At 42.6% G+C, this 16,653-nt stretch overlaps 1 protein-coding gene across 3 annotated transcripts in view; it reads right to left on the bottom strand.

Annotated features, from left to right (window-relative positions):
- Window positions 1-568: 568 nt before the first annotated feature.
- PDZRN3 (PDZ domain containing ring finger 3) overlaps window positions 569-16,653 on the bottom strand; it is a 291,073-nt gene continuing 274,988 nt past the window's right edge. For all 3 annotated transcript variants that reach the window (XM_043978271.1, XM_043978273.1, XM_043978272.1), the window contains 5 exons: window positions 11,522-11,620; window positions 9,767-9,829; window positions 6,986-7,087; window positions 3,963-4,079; window positions 569-3,007 (listed from right to left, as the gene is read on the bottom strand). In XM_043978271.1, coding sequence (XP_043834206.1) covers window positions 1,442-3,007; window positions 3,963-4,079; window positions 6,986-7,087; window positions 9,767-9,829; window positions 11,522-11,620 — 1,947 coding nt within the window. In that variant the 3' untranslated portion in view covers window positions 569-1,441. The remainder of the gene's footprint in view (window positions 3,008-3,962; window positions 4,080-6,985; window positions 7,088-9,766; window positions 9,830-11,521; window positions 11,621-16,653) is intronic.

The raw sequence follows: 16,653 nt of genomic DNA, 5'->3' as shown, positions 1-16,653 counted from the left end.
TAAGGGCACCTACCTCATAAGGTTGTTGTGAGGATCAAATGAGATATTTGTAAAGTAGTTGGCAAACATTAAAGGGGTATATGTGTATGCATTATATATATATATATGTGTGTGTATGTATGTATAGGTATAAATATAGGTATGTATGTATATGCTATATATAAAATATATATCATATAAACAAACATACACACAAAATACATGTACACACATATGCGTATATATGTACATACATAATAGGTACATGTATATGTGCTGATCTTTAATACCACTTGTGTGATTGTGGGCAAATCACTAACTGTGGGTCTTGGGCTCCTACTCTATAAAGTGAAGGGGTCCGACTCAATGGTTCTAAATTACCTTATCTCTTTGTCTGTGATCCTAGGAAGGGTCAAGGTGGCCTGAGCCAGTGGATGATGGGGCAAGTGGGGTTGAAGACTTTTTCAATCTACCTCCGAGAAGCTCTGGCGGCCTACCTAACCCCCAGAAGTTCACTCTGAAAGGCGCTTCCCCAGGACAAATGAGAAGGAATAATTTCAAATAGAAAATAATAATTTATTTTGACCTCATCTTGATGTTTGTAACTCATTGTGATTCCATGAAACTGCTTATTAAATTCAGTACATTCGACTCTACAAAGCAAACAGATACTAAGGGGGGGGGCACTTAAAAAAATCACACAGACGGTCTCCTATCAACAACTTTCCTGTACATGCAAATTCTTTCAACAGGCTGCAACATTTGCAAACATGCTTAAACCTCCTTTAAAGCCACAGGATATTCTGCTCCAGGCCCTTCTTGTTAAACCTTGGTGCTTCCTTAGGAATATCAGAAAGAAAAAAAAATGTTTAAATGTGGGTCAGAATGCTAAACACTGCTGGTCTGGTTATGTGTGGGAAGTATCCTAGAACAGCTCACACAAAGGGAAGTCGGTGATGCTGAGCTGCCAACGACTCGAGCTAAAATATCGATAAACTGGCCCCAAGTACGGCAGACCCGGGGCAAGGTAATGTTACAAAAGAGGGTTTCGTAAAAATACATATTGGCAGTTGCATTTTGTGTTTCAGGCAGGAAAAGAAAAGCATGTCTAACTTTTTTTTAATATGAATATAGTTTAAACAAATTCTTTTGTGTAAGTATGGTTAATAAGATTTCTGAAATTTAAAACACTTTATGTAAAAGGTAACGAGTAAAAAAGTACAATCAGTTATCTGAAAAAAGCTGTTTGTTAATATTGCCTTCAAAGAATGGCCAGGGTGGTTTTCTCCTGTTAAAATAGAGTTATCACACCCAATGTTGTAGAGTTCAGTTTTCCACCTATAAACACAAGGACTCTATTTATCTTATATACAAAAACTTGCCACATTGAACGAGGCAGGAATTTTGACCCCAATGGTAGAGTTGGTTTTTTTTTAATATATACACAATTCAGAAATGGAAATTATACAGTAGTCACTGATAAGAAGGAATTGTATACTCTAGTGCCATCAGGTGATTTTGTACCGTGGGTTAAGAGTTCTTGGATCGTCATCCAATTATCAAAGATCTTTTTGTTCCTTTTCTTCATCATCTTTTTGTGGCTCAGTTCAATGATGTTCATTTCCTTCTTTTCTTCCGCCCCTTGCTGTTCCTTTAGGCAATCCAGCCTGCTCTGCATCATGAACTCGCGCCTTCTCCTCTGTTCCTTCGCTTTCACGACGTGCTGCTTCCGTTCCTCTTTGCTCCAATACCTTCCCATCTTCATCTCACTGATGGCGTCGTCGTCCGTCGTCATGCCGCTGCGCTCTTCTCGAATCTTCAGGGCTCGCTCGCGCAGGAGCCTATCTCTCACTGGCCGCTTGGTGATGTAGCGGGTTCCATCGCTTCTTATCTTCACCTTCCATTCCATTCGGGGTTCGGACTGGCTGGAAGAGTTTAAGTCCTTGCACATGCTGACCAGACTCATCTGGCTCTGAGCATATTCCACGGCTGACTTCTGCTGGATGAGCTGCATGTAGCTCTGGTAGTGCTGGGCATGGGCAGGGATGTGAGCATGCTTGTAGGGGGAGTGATGATAGGGGGAGAGATAAGAGCCACCTAACTTTGGACTCTGGCTTGGGCTCTTGCTTTCATCGCTGCTCTTCCTCTCTTTGTTCTCCAGCTGTTTGCTGAGGTCGAGCTCTTTTGGAGAGGGGCAGTACTTGGGGCTGCCAGTCTCCGGACTCTCTGTGATGGAGAGCAGGTTCCTCTGGGATGTTTTGCAAGCAGCGGGGTTGCTCATCGCCCCTTCGCTGCCTTGACAGCTGATGCTTTCTGCGATTCTCCTCAGGGAGTTATCCGGGGAGATTTCTAGGGTGAGTGGGGTGCTGCGACAGCTCTCTCCAGTGTTGTAGGCACTGGAACTATCTTTGTCAGATTTCTCAGGGAGTTCGGTGATGTCTGAAAGCTCGTGCCTTCGCACATCAATGCTGGTGTTGTAATTCCGGAAGCCGCTATTATGCAGCATCCACGATTCTCGGTACTGCTCCTTCAGTTGCTGCATTTTGTGAGCCCTGACGATGTTCAGGCATTCCAACTCGATGTTGCGCAGCTCTTCATTCAGCATCTCCAGTTCTCTGTCCACGCTCTCCGGGTCGCTCTTGTTCACTTCGAGGGCACTGTTCTGATAATATAGGCTGTAAGGACTGCCACTCTTCACTTGGCACTTGAGTTCCAGGAGTTCCCGAAATCGCTCACACTCGTCCACTGGGATTCCAAGGAAGTCAGCGTCTGTGCAGTCGGCTGAAATGAAGGACTCATTGCTGAAGGGCACATCTCCGCTACCAAGGGTGTCCTGGCTGTACATCAGTTTCCTCTGGCTCCCCAGAGTATTAGAAGATGTGGTGTGGTCATCGGCGTTGTTCTCCTGCTCAGAGCTCTCATCATTGCGGGTGCTCTCATCCGTGCGCCCTACGCCACTGTCCTTCTCATGCTGGTTTGACAAGATGGTGGCGGTGTCAGTGGTGCCTTCATCTTCCTCATGTTTTTTCTAAACAAACAAAAATAACAACAACAACATTGCTGAAAAGGAGAATGTATATGGGACTGATTTTCCATCTGGAAGTTTCATCTTATAAAAATGCATTTGTGGATATGGAGAGGTCTCTATTTTTAGGGAGAATTTTTTTTTTATAGGGGTATGATGGGGTCAATCATTCAAAGGTTCCACCATATTTTAGAGTAGCAGTGTGATGTAGGAGAAAGAATGTTATGCACAAGGTTGAGGGACCGGGTTAGTTTTGACTCATGCCTCAGAAGCTCACTAGCTATGCAAGTCTGAGTGAGCCCTTTAACTTGAACCTCAGTGTCTACATTAAATGCGGGTAACAACACCCAAAGTACCTCCTCTGTGGGTTTGTGTTGTGAGGAGCAACATGAACTACTTTGCAGACTCTACGTAACTGTTTATAGAAATGTCAGCTGTTACTATTCTTAGCCCTTAATTTGTTTTTATCAGGGGTTCAAACCTCTTTCTTGAATTCACTCTTCCACTAAAAGAAATGTGACTCTTTAGAAGATCATTTGTTTACACCGATGTGTCAATGACGTCAGAGGCATTCACTAAGCCAATTTCAGAGGGTCAACAACACAATATTTTTATTTCTCAATTTAAGAAGTCAGAATTCTCTCTTCCAAGAATAATAATAGCTTGAATTCTATTTGTTACCTAATGGAAAAGCACTTTGATTATTTTGAGTCTGTACTCAAGCTAGGCAGAACATCTGAAAGTCTTCATTCATTGCCAGCTTCCAGAGTGCTGATTATAACCCCTCTCTCCCAATGGGAATTTCCCATCAAGACTCCCATGGGAATTTTTGGTTGGCATTTATAATGGTCTTCCAAATTTGGGTTCTACTGGGGGAGGGTGGTGAGGGAGAAGGGATAAGGATCACTCATTCTGGGCAAAGCGCCCATCCCTTCTGTATGTAGGTACACATCCTGACCTGCTGAAGCACGCTTGCTGTGAACTGCATAGCTTGGTGGTGCTGCTCTTCCAGCATGTCCATGTGTAAGTCATCCAGAAAATCATTTCTATCATCATCCAACCATCCTTCATCCAGCTGTGGGAAGGAGAAGCAGAGACATGGCTTCAGTGGGACTTTGGTCCAGTCACGCTGTCTTACTTGTTCTTGACACTCATCACCTCATCTCCTATATTTCTGGACTGGTCATTGCTCATGCCTGGAATTCTCTCCCTCTCTGCCTCCAATGCTGAGTTTCCCTGGCTTCCTTCAAGACTCAGCTCAAGTCTTTCCTTTCTTGGGAGGTTGTTCCTGGTCCTCTCCACTGTTAGTACCTTTCCTTCTGAAATTACCTCTCCTCTGCTCTGTATATATCTTATAAGTATCTACATATTTGCAGGTTAGCTCCCCTTCCTCTAGTAGAATATATGCTCCTTGAAGAAAGGGACTGTTGTCCCTAGTGATCTTAGCCTAAGGCTGGGAACAGAGTAATCACTTGACAAATGCTTGACAGTGAGTTATTGACTGAATACAACTCATTTATTTTTCTGCTTTCTTAGGGACTCTCTATGTCCTCTCTTTAAAGAAAGAAGAGCAGGGTAGTCTGCAAATTCATTAAAGTTCATTGAGAGAATGTATTCTCCATTTGTTTCCCTTTCTTCCCAGGGCAGCTGTCCTATATGTCATGTTATCATTTAGGATGAAAAACTAAATCCAAGGTGTCCCTTGTACTCAAATAGGATTTCAAAGAAGGGTAGCCAAGGATAAGAAGTCAGGAGACCAGGTTCCAATTCTGACTCTGTAATCTTAGGCCTTTTGTTGTTCAGTTGTGTCTGATTCTTCATGACCCTATTTGGGATTTTCTTGGAAAAGATATGGGAGTAGTTTATCATTTCCTTCTCTGGTTCATTTTACAGATGAGGAACTGAGGCAAACAGGGTGAAGTGACCTGCACATGGTCACACAGCTAGTAAGTGTGTGAGGCTGGATTGGAACTCAAGAAGGTGAGTTCCTGACTCCAGGTCAGACACTCTTTCCACTCACTGTGCCACCTAGATACCCCCAAAACTCTAGGCCTGGAGATGGTAATATATTCCTTTTCTCATCTGTAAATTGAGATAACTGAACTGGAACAGGGGTCCTTAAACTTTTTTTTTCGGTGTCCTGGAACCCTGAAAACAGTATCTGTCAAAGTCTACGGACCTCTTCTCAGAGTCATGTTTTTAAATGCACAGAATATAATATGATTACAAAAGAAACCACTTACTCTGAAATACAGTTATGGAATTTTTTCTAAAAACAAGTTAGTTTTGACCCAGGTTAAGAACCAGGTTAATGATTACTAAGGTCCCTTCCTTTCAGCAATATCATCATCAATGTTGTCCTCAGTGTTGTTGAGCTAACCCCCTCTTCCCTTTTGTGACTGCTTCTCATTTGTTTTTTAGTTTGGGTCTTTACATATAAAGTAGAATTGGACCTGGCTCAGAGCTTCAGCCGCTCAACTCTTCTTCCCCCACTCTACCTGGCCAAATGAGGGTCAGAGAATTTCTTTAGTGGCAAACCATACTCAGAACTTGAGTGGGAGACTGAAGTTATGGTTGTCAAGTTGTGTTCCTTTTTTAAGATGAAGAGATTCTGGGTATGGAATTCATATTCCTAGAAAGGACAACAAAGGACTGCCACTCTCTGCCAAATTATCTTGCATTTATTTTGTTTATACCTAATTATATATATATATATATCTCATCTGAGAAGGAAATGGCAAACCATGCCAGTATCTTTGCCAAGAAAACCCTAAATAGGGTCATGAGGAATTGGATGTGACTGAAAAATCATCTATGTGCTCTTTTTCCTCTATAGAAGGTAAGCTCCTTGAGGGTAGGGAGTTTCTTTTTTTGTCTCTTGTAACGAGAACAGAAGCAGGTACTTAATAAATGCTTATCAGTTGAACCTTAGGTTATAACCGTGGCAATGTCCCACTAGATGTCGATCTTGAAGGAAGAGGAATACCTAAAGAAAGCTAAGCATTTATGGAATTCAGCAATGACCCTGCTATCTTCTTGGGGATGTACTATGAGGGAAATGATTATTAAAAACCAATGATTTGGGAGATCCCAGAGTTTCCCCATTTTCTATAGTCCTCATTTCAAAGTTCATTCTCTTAAAGGACATTCCTGATGATGAGGTTGAATGAACTCTTCTTAATCTTGGTAGACCCCATCTAACCTTACAAGGAACTTAATCTAAGTGTAGAAGCCCATTGTGCCTCTACTCAGGTTTGGGTAGGGCTAATTCTTTGATTAGACTGCCCAAAGCTGGGTGTGGTGTGGGTGTAGAGATAGTCTCTTTGTCTAAGAGGGACATGATGTCACTTTCTCAGCCCCTCACTGGATGAGCCCATTTCTCATTATAATATTCATTCTCTAATTAATTGTTAGCCAATCAGAGGTGATTGCCACCCTCTGGAACACAGGTACATTTTTTTCAAGGGCATATAAGCCATGAGCCTGCCACCATGATGGTCTTTGGCATTCTCAAATGCCACTGACCTCTTTTATTAAAATGTTAACATTATTAATAAAATGACTACCAGGAAATTATGTCTCGAACTTTTTTTAGTAAGTCAAAACTAAATGCCAAGAATACAAAAATAAATGAAAGATCAGCCCTGTGCTCCATGAACTTATTACATTGGACTGGGATTCTCTCTTTTCCCTTTGATTTCTTTTTTTTCTGGTTCCTAGCTTTTTGCTGCTGTGCCGGGATAGCTATCAGTGAGACCTAAACAAATAATTAGGCAGAAAGTTTTTCTTTAGAGGGCAAACAATAAAATGGATTCTGAAACATGGTAAGAACTCATCTACCTAGACAAAGCAGAGTTAATGCTCAAGTTAAAACTAATCACTTATGACATACTTTATTGGACTAGAGATGGAGGTACCAATACTGAACCACAAAGGGGAAAACAACACAAATATCTTCACACACACATGAAGCTGCCATACCTGGAGTTCGGGTCTTGCTATGAGCAAGGAGACATTCTTGCTCTCTTCACTGGTGAGAAGTGCCACTGCTTCCTCTCGATTTTGCACCTCTATGCCATTAATCTTTTAAAAAAAAGCATACAGTGATTCAATCAGTCTGTATGTAGGGACTTTATCCATCCTGATTCTATACAGTCCCACTGTCAGCCCTGGCCTTCTGTAACCTCCCTTATTCACACCCGGGATGTCATTTATCATACCCAGCCACAAAAGAATGTCTGTCTCCAAACATAACAAAGGCCTTATACCAGTGCCTTTTTCTCTTGGCACCTGCCTATGAGAAAGCCACTGCTGGTTTAGTTGATGAGGTAACTGCAATGCTGAAGCAATAAACAGCGCAGGTGGCATCGGGTGGATCATTGCTGAGACGCAAGAGACAGCAGAGGGAGATGTCGTACTGGGGGGAGAGGGAGGTGAAGGCATGGAGGTGTCAGTAAAGAGGGTTCTGAGTCAGGAGTGTGCATGGGAAAAACTCAAGCCATACTACACATAGACTTGGAGGTAACTAGCACACCTAGAAAGAAAGTGACAGAGAGACAAAGGAGGAGGAGGGAAATCAACTTTGCTAATGAGTCTAGTTTTGATCCTGTAACTTTTTGGGAGGGAAGACAAAAAGGAAAATAAAGTTTTCATGATAATTTTATTATATATTTAAAAGGAATAGCAAGTTGTACATAATGGACTTGCAGTTTCATGTGTAACCATCTTTTTATTATAGTTTTGTTATGGAAATGCTTGTTTTATTTCATAAATTAGAAATAAGATAAACATTTTAAAAAAGAATAAAAGACAAGGAGGGATCTTAAAGATATACGAAGTGACTCATCATCCTTTATAGTAAACAGACACAAAATGAATTAGAAATAGGTAGTGTACAATGAATGAGAGGAAGGCGAATAAGTGATCTCCCTGAAACAGTGGGATGCTGAGACCGTCAATGAGCATTTATTAAGTACCGGTCATATATGAGGCACTGTGCTAAGTGCTGGAACTGAAGACTGCATATCAGATTATCTGGTTATGGATTCAGGGTTGGAAGGAACCTTCTGGGTCATCTAGTCTATTCGCTTTACTCCAAGGTCCCAGAGGTAACAAGGGGCAGGATTCCACTGCTCCCTGAACCTTTTGGCTCTAACAGTCTAGGATAACTCTGTGCTAGAGACAGGAGCTTAAAAGGTGATGAATGGAAGCCTGACTAGAAGGAACAGGGGTCCTTCAGGAAGATGGATGACTATAACAAGTCAGGCCTTACCAAAGTGACAATGAACTTCCAAGTTGGAAGTAACACCACGAAGTAGTCTAAATATTCAATCAGGTATTCTAGGGACAGTCCAAGTAATTTTACTGAAATTTCCCAAAGATTATTTTCCATCTCAGGGTGGGACAGAACTTGAAAAACCTGGCTTAGGGATAATTCTTTAGAGAAACTTAGAGGAGAGGGAAAAATGGAGACTTTACTAGAATGTCTTCTGCAAGTCTCAACTTGGGATATTGGACCCATCCGTTATCATTGATCTCTAAGTGGCAAGAAGTCAAAGCCTTTGGCATCAAATCCAGTGACTGTGTTCTGACTGCATGAATAGAGCATGGGGTATAAATGTGAATGTGAGGCTGGAGGGATATAAGTAAGAATGATACATAACATTTTTCTAGTACCTGCAGGTTGGCAAAGCCTTTTACAAATATCTTATGGGGGGGGGCAGCTAGGTGGTGCAGGAGATAAAGCATGGGCCCTGGATTCAGGAGGACCTGAGTTCAAATATGGCCTCAGACAGTTGACACTTACTAGCTGTGTGATCCTGGGCAAGTTACTTAACCTTCATTGTCCCACAAAAACAAAATAAAGAAAAACAAATATCTCATCTGACCTTTCTAACAACTCTGAGAGGCAGGTGTGGTGTCCCTCATACTACAAATGAGAAGGCTGAGTGTCTCACCCAATGTCAGAGGTGAGATTCTAATTCAGGCCTTACTGATTTAGGTGCTCTAGCTAATGCCTCTGGGGATGATGCTTGCTTTATTGGACCCCAGAAGTCAGAATGGGGAGAAACAGCTCAAGCTGAAAAAGGATATAATGAGGTCTTCTGAAAGAAAAATTCCCTAGGAATCAGAGTTGCCCACAAGTAGAATGAGATAACTCAGATTTATTATACAGGGCTTGAAGGTTTGTGAAATGCTTTACAGATATAATCTTTATGATACTTGCAACATCACCCCCATTTTACAGTTAAGGAAACTGAGGCAGGCAGAGGTTAAGTGAGTTGCCCAGGGTCCCATAACCCATAAGTGTCTGAGGTCACGTGTGAACTCAGGTCTTCCAGATTCCAGGTCCTGCACTCTATCCATTCAAAACCTAGCTGCCTCTTTAAAGATTTATATAGTAGGTTCTTTTGTCACTTGAATTCCTTTCCTTCTTAATTAATTAATTAACTTATTTTTGTGGGGCAATGAAGGTTAAGTGACTTTCCCAGGGTCACACAGCTAGCGTCAAGTGTCTGAGGCCGGATTTGAACTCAGGTCCTCCTGAATCCAGGGCCAGTGATTCATGCACTGCACCACCTAGCTGCCCCCTTGTCACTTGAATTTCTTAGGAACTAGATGATCTTTTGTTAGGGAGGTATGTAGAAGGGGACCTTGGTTGGACTAGATGTCCCTAAGGTCTCTGCCAATCTTGAAATCCTGTTCTTGTACAGAAAGAAGTAGTTCTAAACAGATAAAAAGACAAGCCAGAGGGCAACCTACCTGAATGATCCTATCTCCCTCTCGTATGCGCCCATCCTTTGCTGCAATACTGTTGGGATCAATCTGAAAGACAGAGGAGAGCTAAGTCCCTTCTAGCTCCAAGCACCTACGAGCCCAGCCACAGAGATTTACAGCCCCAATGCCCTCTGGACCCACTTAGGAGCAAACAATAAAAGAGTTTCAAAAGTCAGCCTCTAATAAACACGGTCACCCCTAGGGGATCATCTTTGTGGAGAAAAGGGTAGTTTCCTAGCCGATAGGCACAGAGGGCAAGGGGGCAGGAATCTTCTATCTTCATCTCTTTTTTGAAGGCCAGTAAGACCCCAGCCAATTATATTGGAAATGAACCCATTACATGTCGCTCCAATGTTTGGTCTGTTCACAAGTGCACGGGCGAGCATCCCAGAAGTGGTGTCTGATGACAAGGATGACATTGGGGCTTTTGTGCCCAGTAAGTTACAGCCAAATAGTGAAAAGATGAGGAAGGACAAAGAGATACAAAGTTTTTCATTATTTTTCCTATCAACAACAAGTTATATGATATTTAGCAAACTTTGATATTGCAATAGCTAAAGATTCCCAAATTCTAGAAAGAACTAAGGATTTATGTTTAGAAAAGGAAGGGTCCCCCAAGACACATGGGTCAAAGGACCGTAAAGCCAGCAAGGGCTGTCAATCAAATATATTTGTTCATAGACCACCATTATATGAAGATTAATGGAATTCCTTCTACTTCCTCCAGATACTAACGATCAAAAGCCCTCGTGCACCATGATGGGGCACTCATTGACTGGTCTGAATCACAACACAATACCCACTCACATTGTTTTCTCTTCTTTACAAACACTGACCTGTTACCTAATTCTAGTTTTTGAACTTTGGAGATGCTTTTCATTGGTACTTTTTAGGAAAAATTTTAGGAACAGATTTTGTCTTTTCATTCCAAGGGAGACAGGCACAGAAGGGCAAAGGCAGCCTCACTGGAGTGGATCCTTGGTTACAAGTCACCTGTACCCTTTGTTTATTTACTTTGGGGTGTGTGTGTGTGTCCAGATCTGGATTTTATCAACATAGGGAACTAGTGATTCAGAGACTTTCTTTGCAGAAGCAAATCAGGAACTTGTCTGTTACCTGCAGTCTTAGAGGATTGCCTGAGGTCACTGAGAAGTTAAGTGACTTTCCCAGGGTCACACAGCCACTGTTTGAGACAGGACTTAACATCAGGGCTTTGTGACTCCAAGGTACCTGCTATGGATATGCCTTCCACCCACTATGTCATGAAGCCTCCCACCTCTTTGGACACATAGGTTGGAAATAAGAAAAATCAGTTGTGTTGTCTTTGCAAGTGGAAAACTTGTAAATTGCCAAGGTGCTCATTATTACCAGGTACCTATAAGTTATAGCCCGTGCCTTGAATGCCTGGGTGTATTGCCCTGGAGAAAGAGTAAGAGAGGAAATTCTGAAACCTGTCAGCATTCCAGAAGTTTTAATCATCTCCCCACCCCATTCCACTGTCTCTCTTCTCTCTTTGTCTGTCTCTTTCCCTCTCTCCCTCTCTGTGTCTGTCTCTCTGTCTTCTCTCTATGACTCTATGTATTTCTGTCTTTCTATCTCATTCACTTACATAAATGAAAGGAAAATGAACAATTGATCTTTCTATGCATCTGCTAATGAATGTCTTGAGCTGGATTGGGGGTAAGGAGAGCCCTTAATCACTTAGCCTGAATGAGAGGGAATGTAGTAACTCATTCTTACCTCGCTTATATAAATCCCGATGTCGTCTTCATCATCTGTCCGGTAACATACAGTGAGCCCAAGTTTGTCTTGGCTATTCAGCCGGTACAAATCCACCTCCTGGGCAGAGAAAAAGGACATTCAAGATCAAACAGGCTGCGTGATGATAGAGACCTGTCAGGGGCTTTGAAAATATTTTGCTTAAATGCTATCCTGGCTTTCTTTTCATCTGACTGCAGACAGCAGGTTAACTTACTGAACAAAAAAGTGATTATGTCTGTGGGATCAATGCTGAGGGCATTTCTGACCTTTCAATCAATATAAAGTCATTTTGAAAATAGTTCTTTCATTGATCTTAGAGAAAGAAAAATCACCTATATTTCATTCAGTGTCAGGACTTCTGGTGGCAAATCTTTTTAAAAAGCAATCCTTCAATGGCTCTCACAAACAAGGGCATTTTCATAGAAAAGCCACCTCCGCTGATTTCAATACAAATGTTTCCAACGAGTCAGTTGAGATGATCTCACTTTGGGCTCCTTTAATATTCACAGCAAAGAGAGATTACTGAATAAATTCATCCCAGAAAGGAGGGCAATACGATAGCATGCAATTAATGTTTTCCACAACAGCTGTGATATTTACAGTCGAGAAATTAGTTTCAGGCTTTATTATAGCAAATGAAAGAAGAAAAAAGCAGAGGGGGTCTGAGAGCTTGGCATGAGCCACGAGCTCAGCAAATGGTTGAGCCACAGAGCACATTGCATGGCCCAATTAGCCTGGGCTTCAGAAGGAAATCAGACCTTTGAAAACAACTAAAGCCTCTGGGAGCAGGTTATGGGCTGTCTAGGAAGTGTTAACAAGTTGTGGAGGCCAATCTAACCCACCAGTCAGGCAAGCATAAAAGTTGTTGCCACAGCAAATTATAATCCCATCCGTGGGGCTCATCATAATACATATTCTTGGACAGGTCATTTGGTCTTGTTTGTTAAACAGTCTCTTCCAGTGGGCAGCTATGGGGAGGCCTGCTGAAATATGACCACGGGCTTTTCTAGATGCCCATTTCAGGGATGCTTTTTCTATGGAGCTTTGGGACTATCCTCAGTAGAATGTAAACTCTCCGAGGACAGGAACTATTTCCTGTTATTGACTCTGTGTTTCTAGCAGCCAGTGTAGTTACTGGCACATAGTAGGTGCTTGGTTTCTGTTTGCTGAATTGAATCAAATGGGTGGTACATTGGATAGAGTGCCAGACAGGGAGTCAGGAACACCTGAATCTGAATCCTACCTCAGACACTTAGCTATGTGACGTGGAACAAGTCTCTTTTAACCTGTCTGTACCTTGCTTTCCTCATCTGTAAAATGAGGGTGTTGGCCTAGGTGGACTCTAAGGTCCCTTGCGGCCCTGGAGCTGGGAATTTAAAGGTAGCAGTTACAATAGCTGACATGTCTGCAGAACTTAAAAGTTTGCAAAGTCCCTTATGCACAATTATCTCATTTGCTCCTCACAGTGACCCTGGAAGGTAGGTGCTACAGGTGTAGTAAATACACGAGGGTGTCCTCTGTGCAGAGCATTTTGCCAGGTGTCATGGGCACTACAGCACTGCACTGGATAGAAAGGACCTGCTAGAGCCAGATGGATCTCGCCATTCCTCAAGAACCGATCACCCAAAGGGCAAAGGAGAGCTGCGTGGTGAGTGTGAATGGAAGGCAGTGAGTTCCCAATGAGGGATTGCAGAGGAGGAAATGTTGAAAGGATGTCAGCAGAGAAATGAATGATCATAAAGAGATGAGCCAGTCACATAGCAAGAGAGTGGGTCAGCCTCTGTACTCCACGGGGGTTCACAAGCTATCAGGAGTGTGTGAGGAAGACCTCAACATGTCGGTTGGATGCCCTGCGCTGGATTTATGGGAGGGCATGGAGAAAAGCACCACAGGATCAGCAGACACAGAAAGAATTTGCAATCTGCACTGCTGAAGGAAATATCCACATTGATGAGATGACAGAGCCACTAGGGTGCCTGGATACTTTAAAGAGACACAATTTAACAACAATGGGCAATAAACACTTATTAAGCACCTACTATGTGAAAGGCACTGGGAAAAGATAGTAGATTTAGAACTAGGAGAGACCATGGAGGCCATCCAGTGTAATACATTCATTTTATAGATGGAGAAACTGAGGAGCAGAGAAGTTGCATGGCATGCCCACGATAACCTAGCTGTTAAGTGTCAGGGGTGGCATTCTAGGAATTATAACTAGAACTATAGAATTATCACTATATAGAGGGAAGAGAACTTAGAAGTCATTTTAAAGATGAGGAAACTGAGGCAAACAGGGTTAAATGACTTGTCCACTGTCACACAGCTAGTAAGTGTGAGGTTGGATTTGAACTGAGGTTTTCCTGACTCCAGGCCCGATGCTCTAACCATTGTGGCACCTAGCTGCCCCTATTATATTTTAGGGGTTATACATTTCTCTCCTGACAACAATCTTATGAAACATCTCTCACAGTCTTGCTACCTGTGTCTTACGGATGAGGAAACTGAGACTCAGAGAGGTGTCTGTAAGGAGAAGGAGTAGAACTCAAATAATGCAGACTTTGTCCTAATTCTGACCAGCTTTCTCTCCCCATCCCCCCAGCTCAGTGTGAACCAGTGAAATGGGTGACATTGCTTGGTCCCCAGCCAAATGCGAGGCTCCAAGCTGAATGTAAACACCACGTCTTCCATCGCCATAATGGGACATTGTTGAGAGCCAAAGTTTTGTGCCCCGTCAGCAGGTTCTCCATAAGACAGACAGGCAGTCATCAAAAACACTGAGACAGTCTTGGAAAAGGTCACAAGGAGAAAAATCTGATCCTTGCTAACACTGTGTCTCCTTGTTTCCCAATGTTATTCAAAATGGGAAAAAAAGCCCCCAAACGGTCTTTTTCTTATGTTCCAAGGGACTGACCAAAAGGCTAATCCAAGTTTGAGCTACATTCACAGGAGTGTCCAAAACAAGGAGGTCATATCCCCACCGAATTAGGAATTTGTTGGATCCTGCCTCAGTTACTCCATTCCTTCCTAGATTCCTCCTCATAAAAGAAACATTGAAACACTGGAACCAGTCGAGAGAGGTCGAGCAAGACAGTGAAGGGTCTGACAAACACGTCATGAGAAGAATGAATCGTGGAAAGAACCATCTGAAGTATGTCCAGCCTGAAGACAGGGTTTGGGGCATGACACGACAGCTGGCTTCGAATATCTAAAAGGCTGCTGTGGGGAAGAATGATTAGACTCTGTGTGGCACTCATGGGAAGATATTTAAGTCAATAAATGTTTACTGAATGCCTACTATGTCCCAAGCCACTGGGGACACCAAGGCAAAAAAAAAAAAAAAGGGAATTATGCCTGCCTTCAAGGAATTTATGTTCTCCTGGGAGAAACATCATGTATAGAGTTAAAGAGACATACAAAGTAAATTCAGTATAGTTTCCTGGTAGGGACATTAATGCCTAAGGGGGATCAGGAAAGGCTTTAGGTAGATGGTGCACTGAAAGGAGCCATGGTTGGGAGGGGAAAAAACTCTAGGAGAGGGATAGGGGAGCAGACTGCAAAGCTGTGGAGGCAGAAGACCTGTCGGGAGTCTTGTACAAGGGTGCAGCTAGGTGGCACAGTGGATAAAGCACTGGCCCTGGATTTAGGAGGACCTGAGTTCAAATCCAGCCTCAGAAACTTGACACTTAGTAGCTGTGTGACCCTGGGCAAGTCACTTAACCCTCATTTGAAGCCAAAGAAAGAAAGAAAGAAAGAAAGAAAGGAAGGAAGGAAGGAAGGAAGGAAGGAATCATGTACAGGGAACAGCTAGTAGGTCTATCTAGCTAGATGAAAAGCATGCATATGGGACAAATGTGTAGTTTTTCTAGAAAGATATGTTATAGCCATATTGGGAATGGCTTTAAATGCTAGAGTTTTTACTTTATCTTCTAGGCAACAGCAAGCTACCTGTTACAGGAAGGTAGGCTTTTATCTCAAATAGTGTAGTACAGTGGGAAAAAATGTTGGCTCTGGAGTTAGAGGGCATGGGTTCACATCCTACTTGTGAAGCCTGTCATCTGGATGACTTTATCCTATGTGTAAAATGGTAGTGGTGGTTAGCCGGGATAACCTCTAAGAAACCCCCTCCCTTCCCCCAAAGCACTAAATCTCTGATCTTTTCTGTTCTAGAATATTTGATACTTCAGCATACATTCAAGGATGTTGTAAATTTCTTGAAGTCTGGGGTGGTATCTCACACTTCTCTTGAATGAAGCATAAGGTGCTTGGCACATAGTAGGTGTTGTGAATCATTCACTGTGCTACAGGAATAATGCTCAATGGCCCTGTGTTCACCATCCAATCACTTGTAATTCACACATTAGAAAAATGGAAGTTGTTTCTGGCCAGGCATTTTCTTCAGGTATAACCAACCCCCAGATGACACGTGGGCCTACCACAACAGACTTCTTTAGAGTCCAGTATTGAATTTAGCTGCTGGCTCCCATTAAAATGACTCCCAGGGGAACACAATTACCCAGAAAGTCATCTTGCATTAATTTAGTGGGATTTTGCTAAAGCTTATTGCAATGGTAGTGAGGCCAAATTCCTTCCCTGAAAACAAGAGGCCCCTGCACAGACCCAAGGTGAGTTATGAGTAGGAAAAACCAAACGTTCTTCAAGATGCTTGTTCTGAGCAATGGAAGGCCATCTCCACCAACCTCGAGTTTGTTTAGTTGTCAAGGATAACACTGCGATGCTCAGTTTAAAAAGAAAACCGGCTTAGGGAAGAAGTAGATTTGTTGGCTCAAGTGAAATCTCTTGGGGGTAGCTTTCTACCTTGAAAATGATTTAGTTTTGAAAAGGAAAAGATGCATGGGATAAAGACATCCTGGGAAAGCCCAGTTCTAAGATCTGGGCCGAAAAGGGACTGCCCCTGCATCTGTAAATTCTGCAGAGAAGAGCTGCTGACGGGTTTTTCTTTCTCCTCGGGCAGGCTGCCTAGGAAGTAGGAACCCAAGTCAGATGTATGTAATTCAGGAGGCTGAGGCATGGCTATAGTTCATTTTTAGGTAGTGTTTGGTAGATTAGATATCAGTATGGCCATTTTGCTGATGAAGTGACTGGCCCAGTGT

Source organism: Dromiciops gliroides, chromosome 1 (genome assembly GCF_019393635.1).
Source record: "Dromiciops gliroides isolate mDroGli1 chromosome 1, mDroGli1.pri, whole genome shotgun sequence".
NCBI lineage: Eukaryota > Metazoa > Chordata > Mammalia > Microbiotheria > Microbiotheriidae > Dromiciops > Dromiciops gliroides.
The sequence above is the reverse complement of the archived record's forward strand: the minus strand, read 5'-3'. Positions and strand labels throughout refer to the sequence as shown.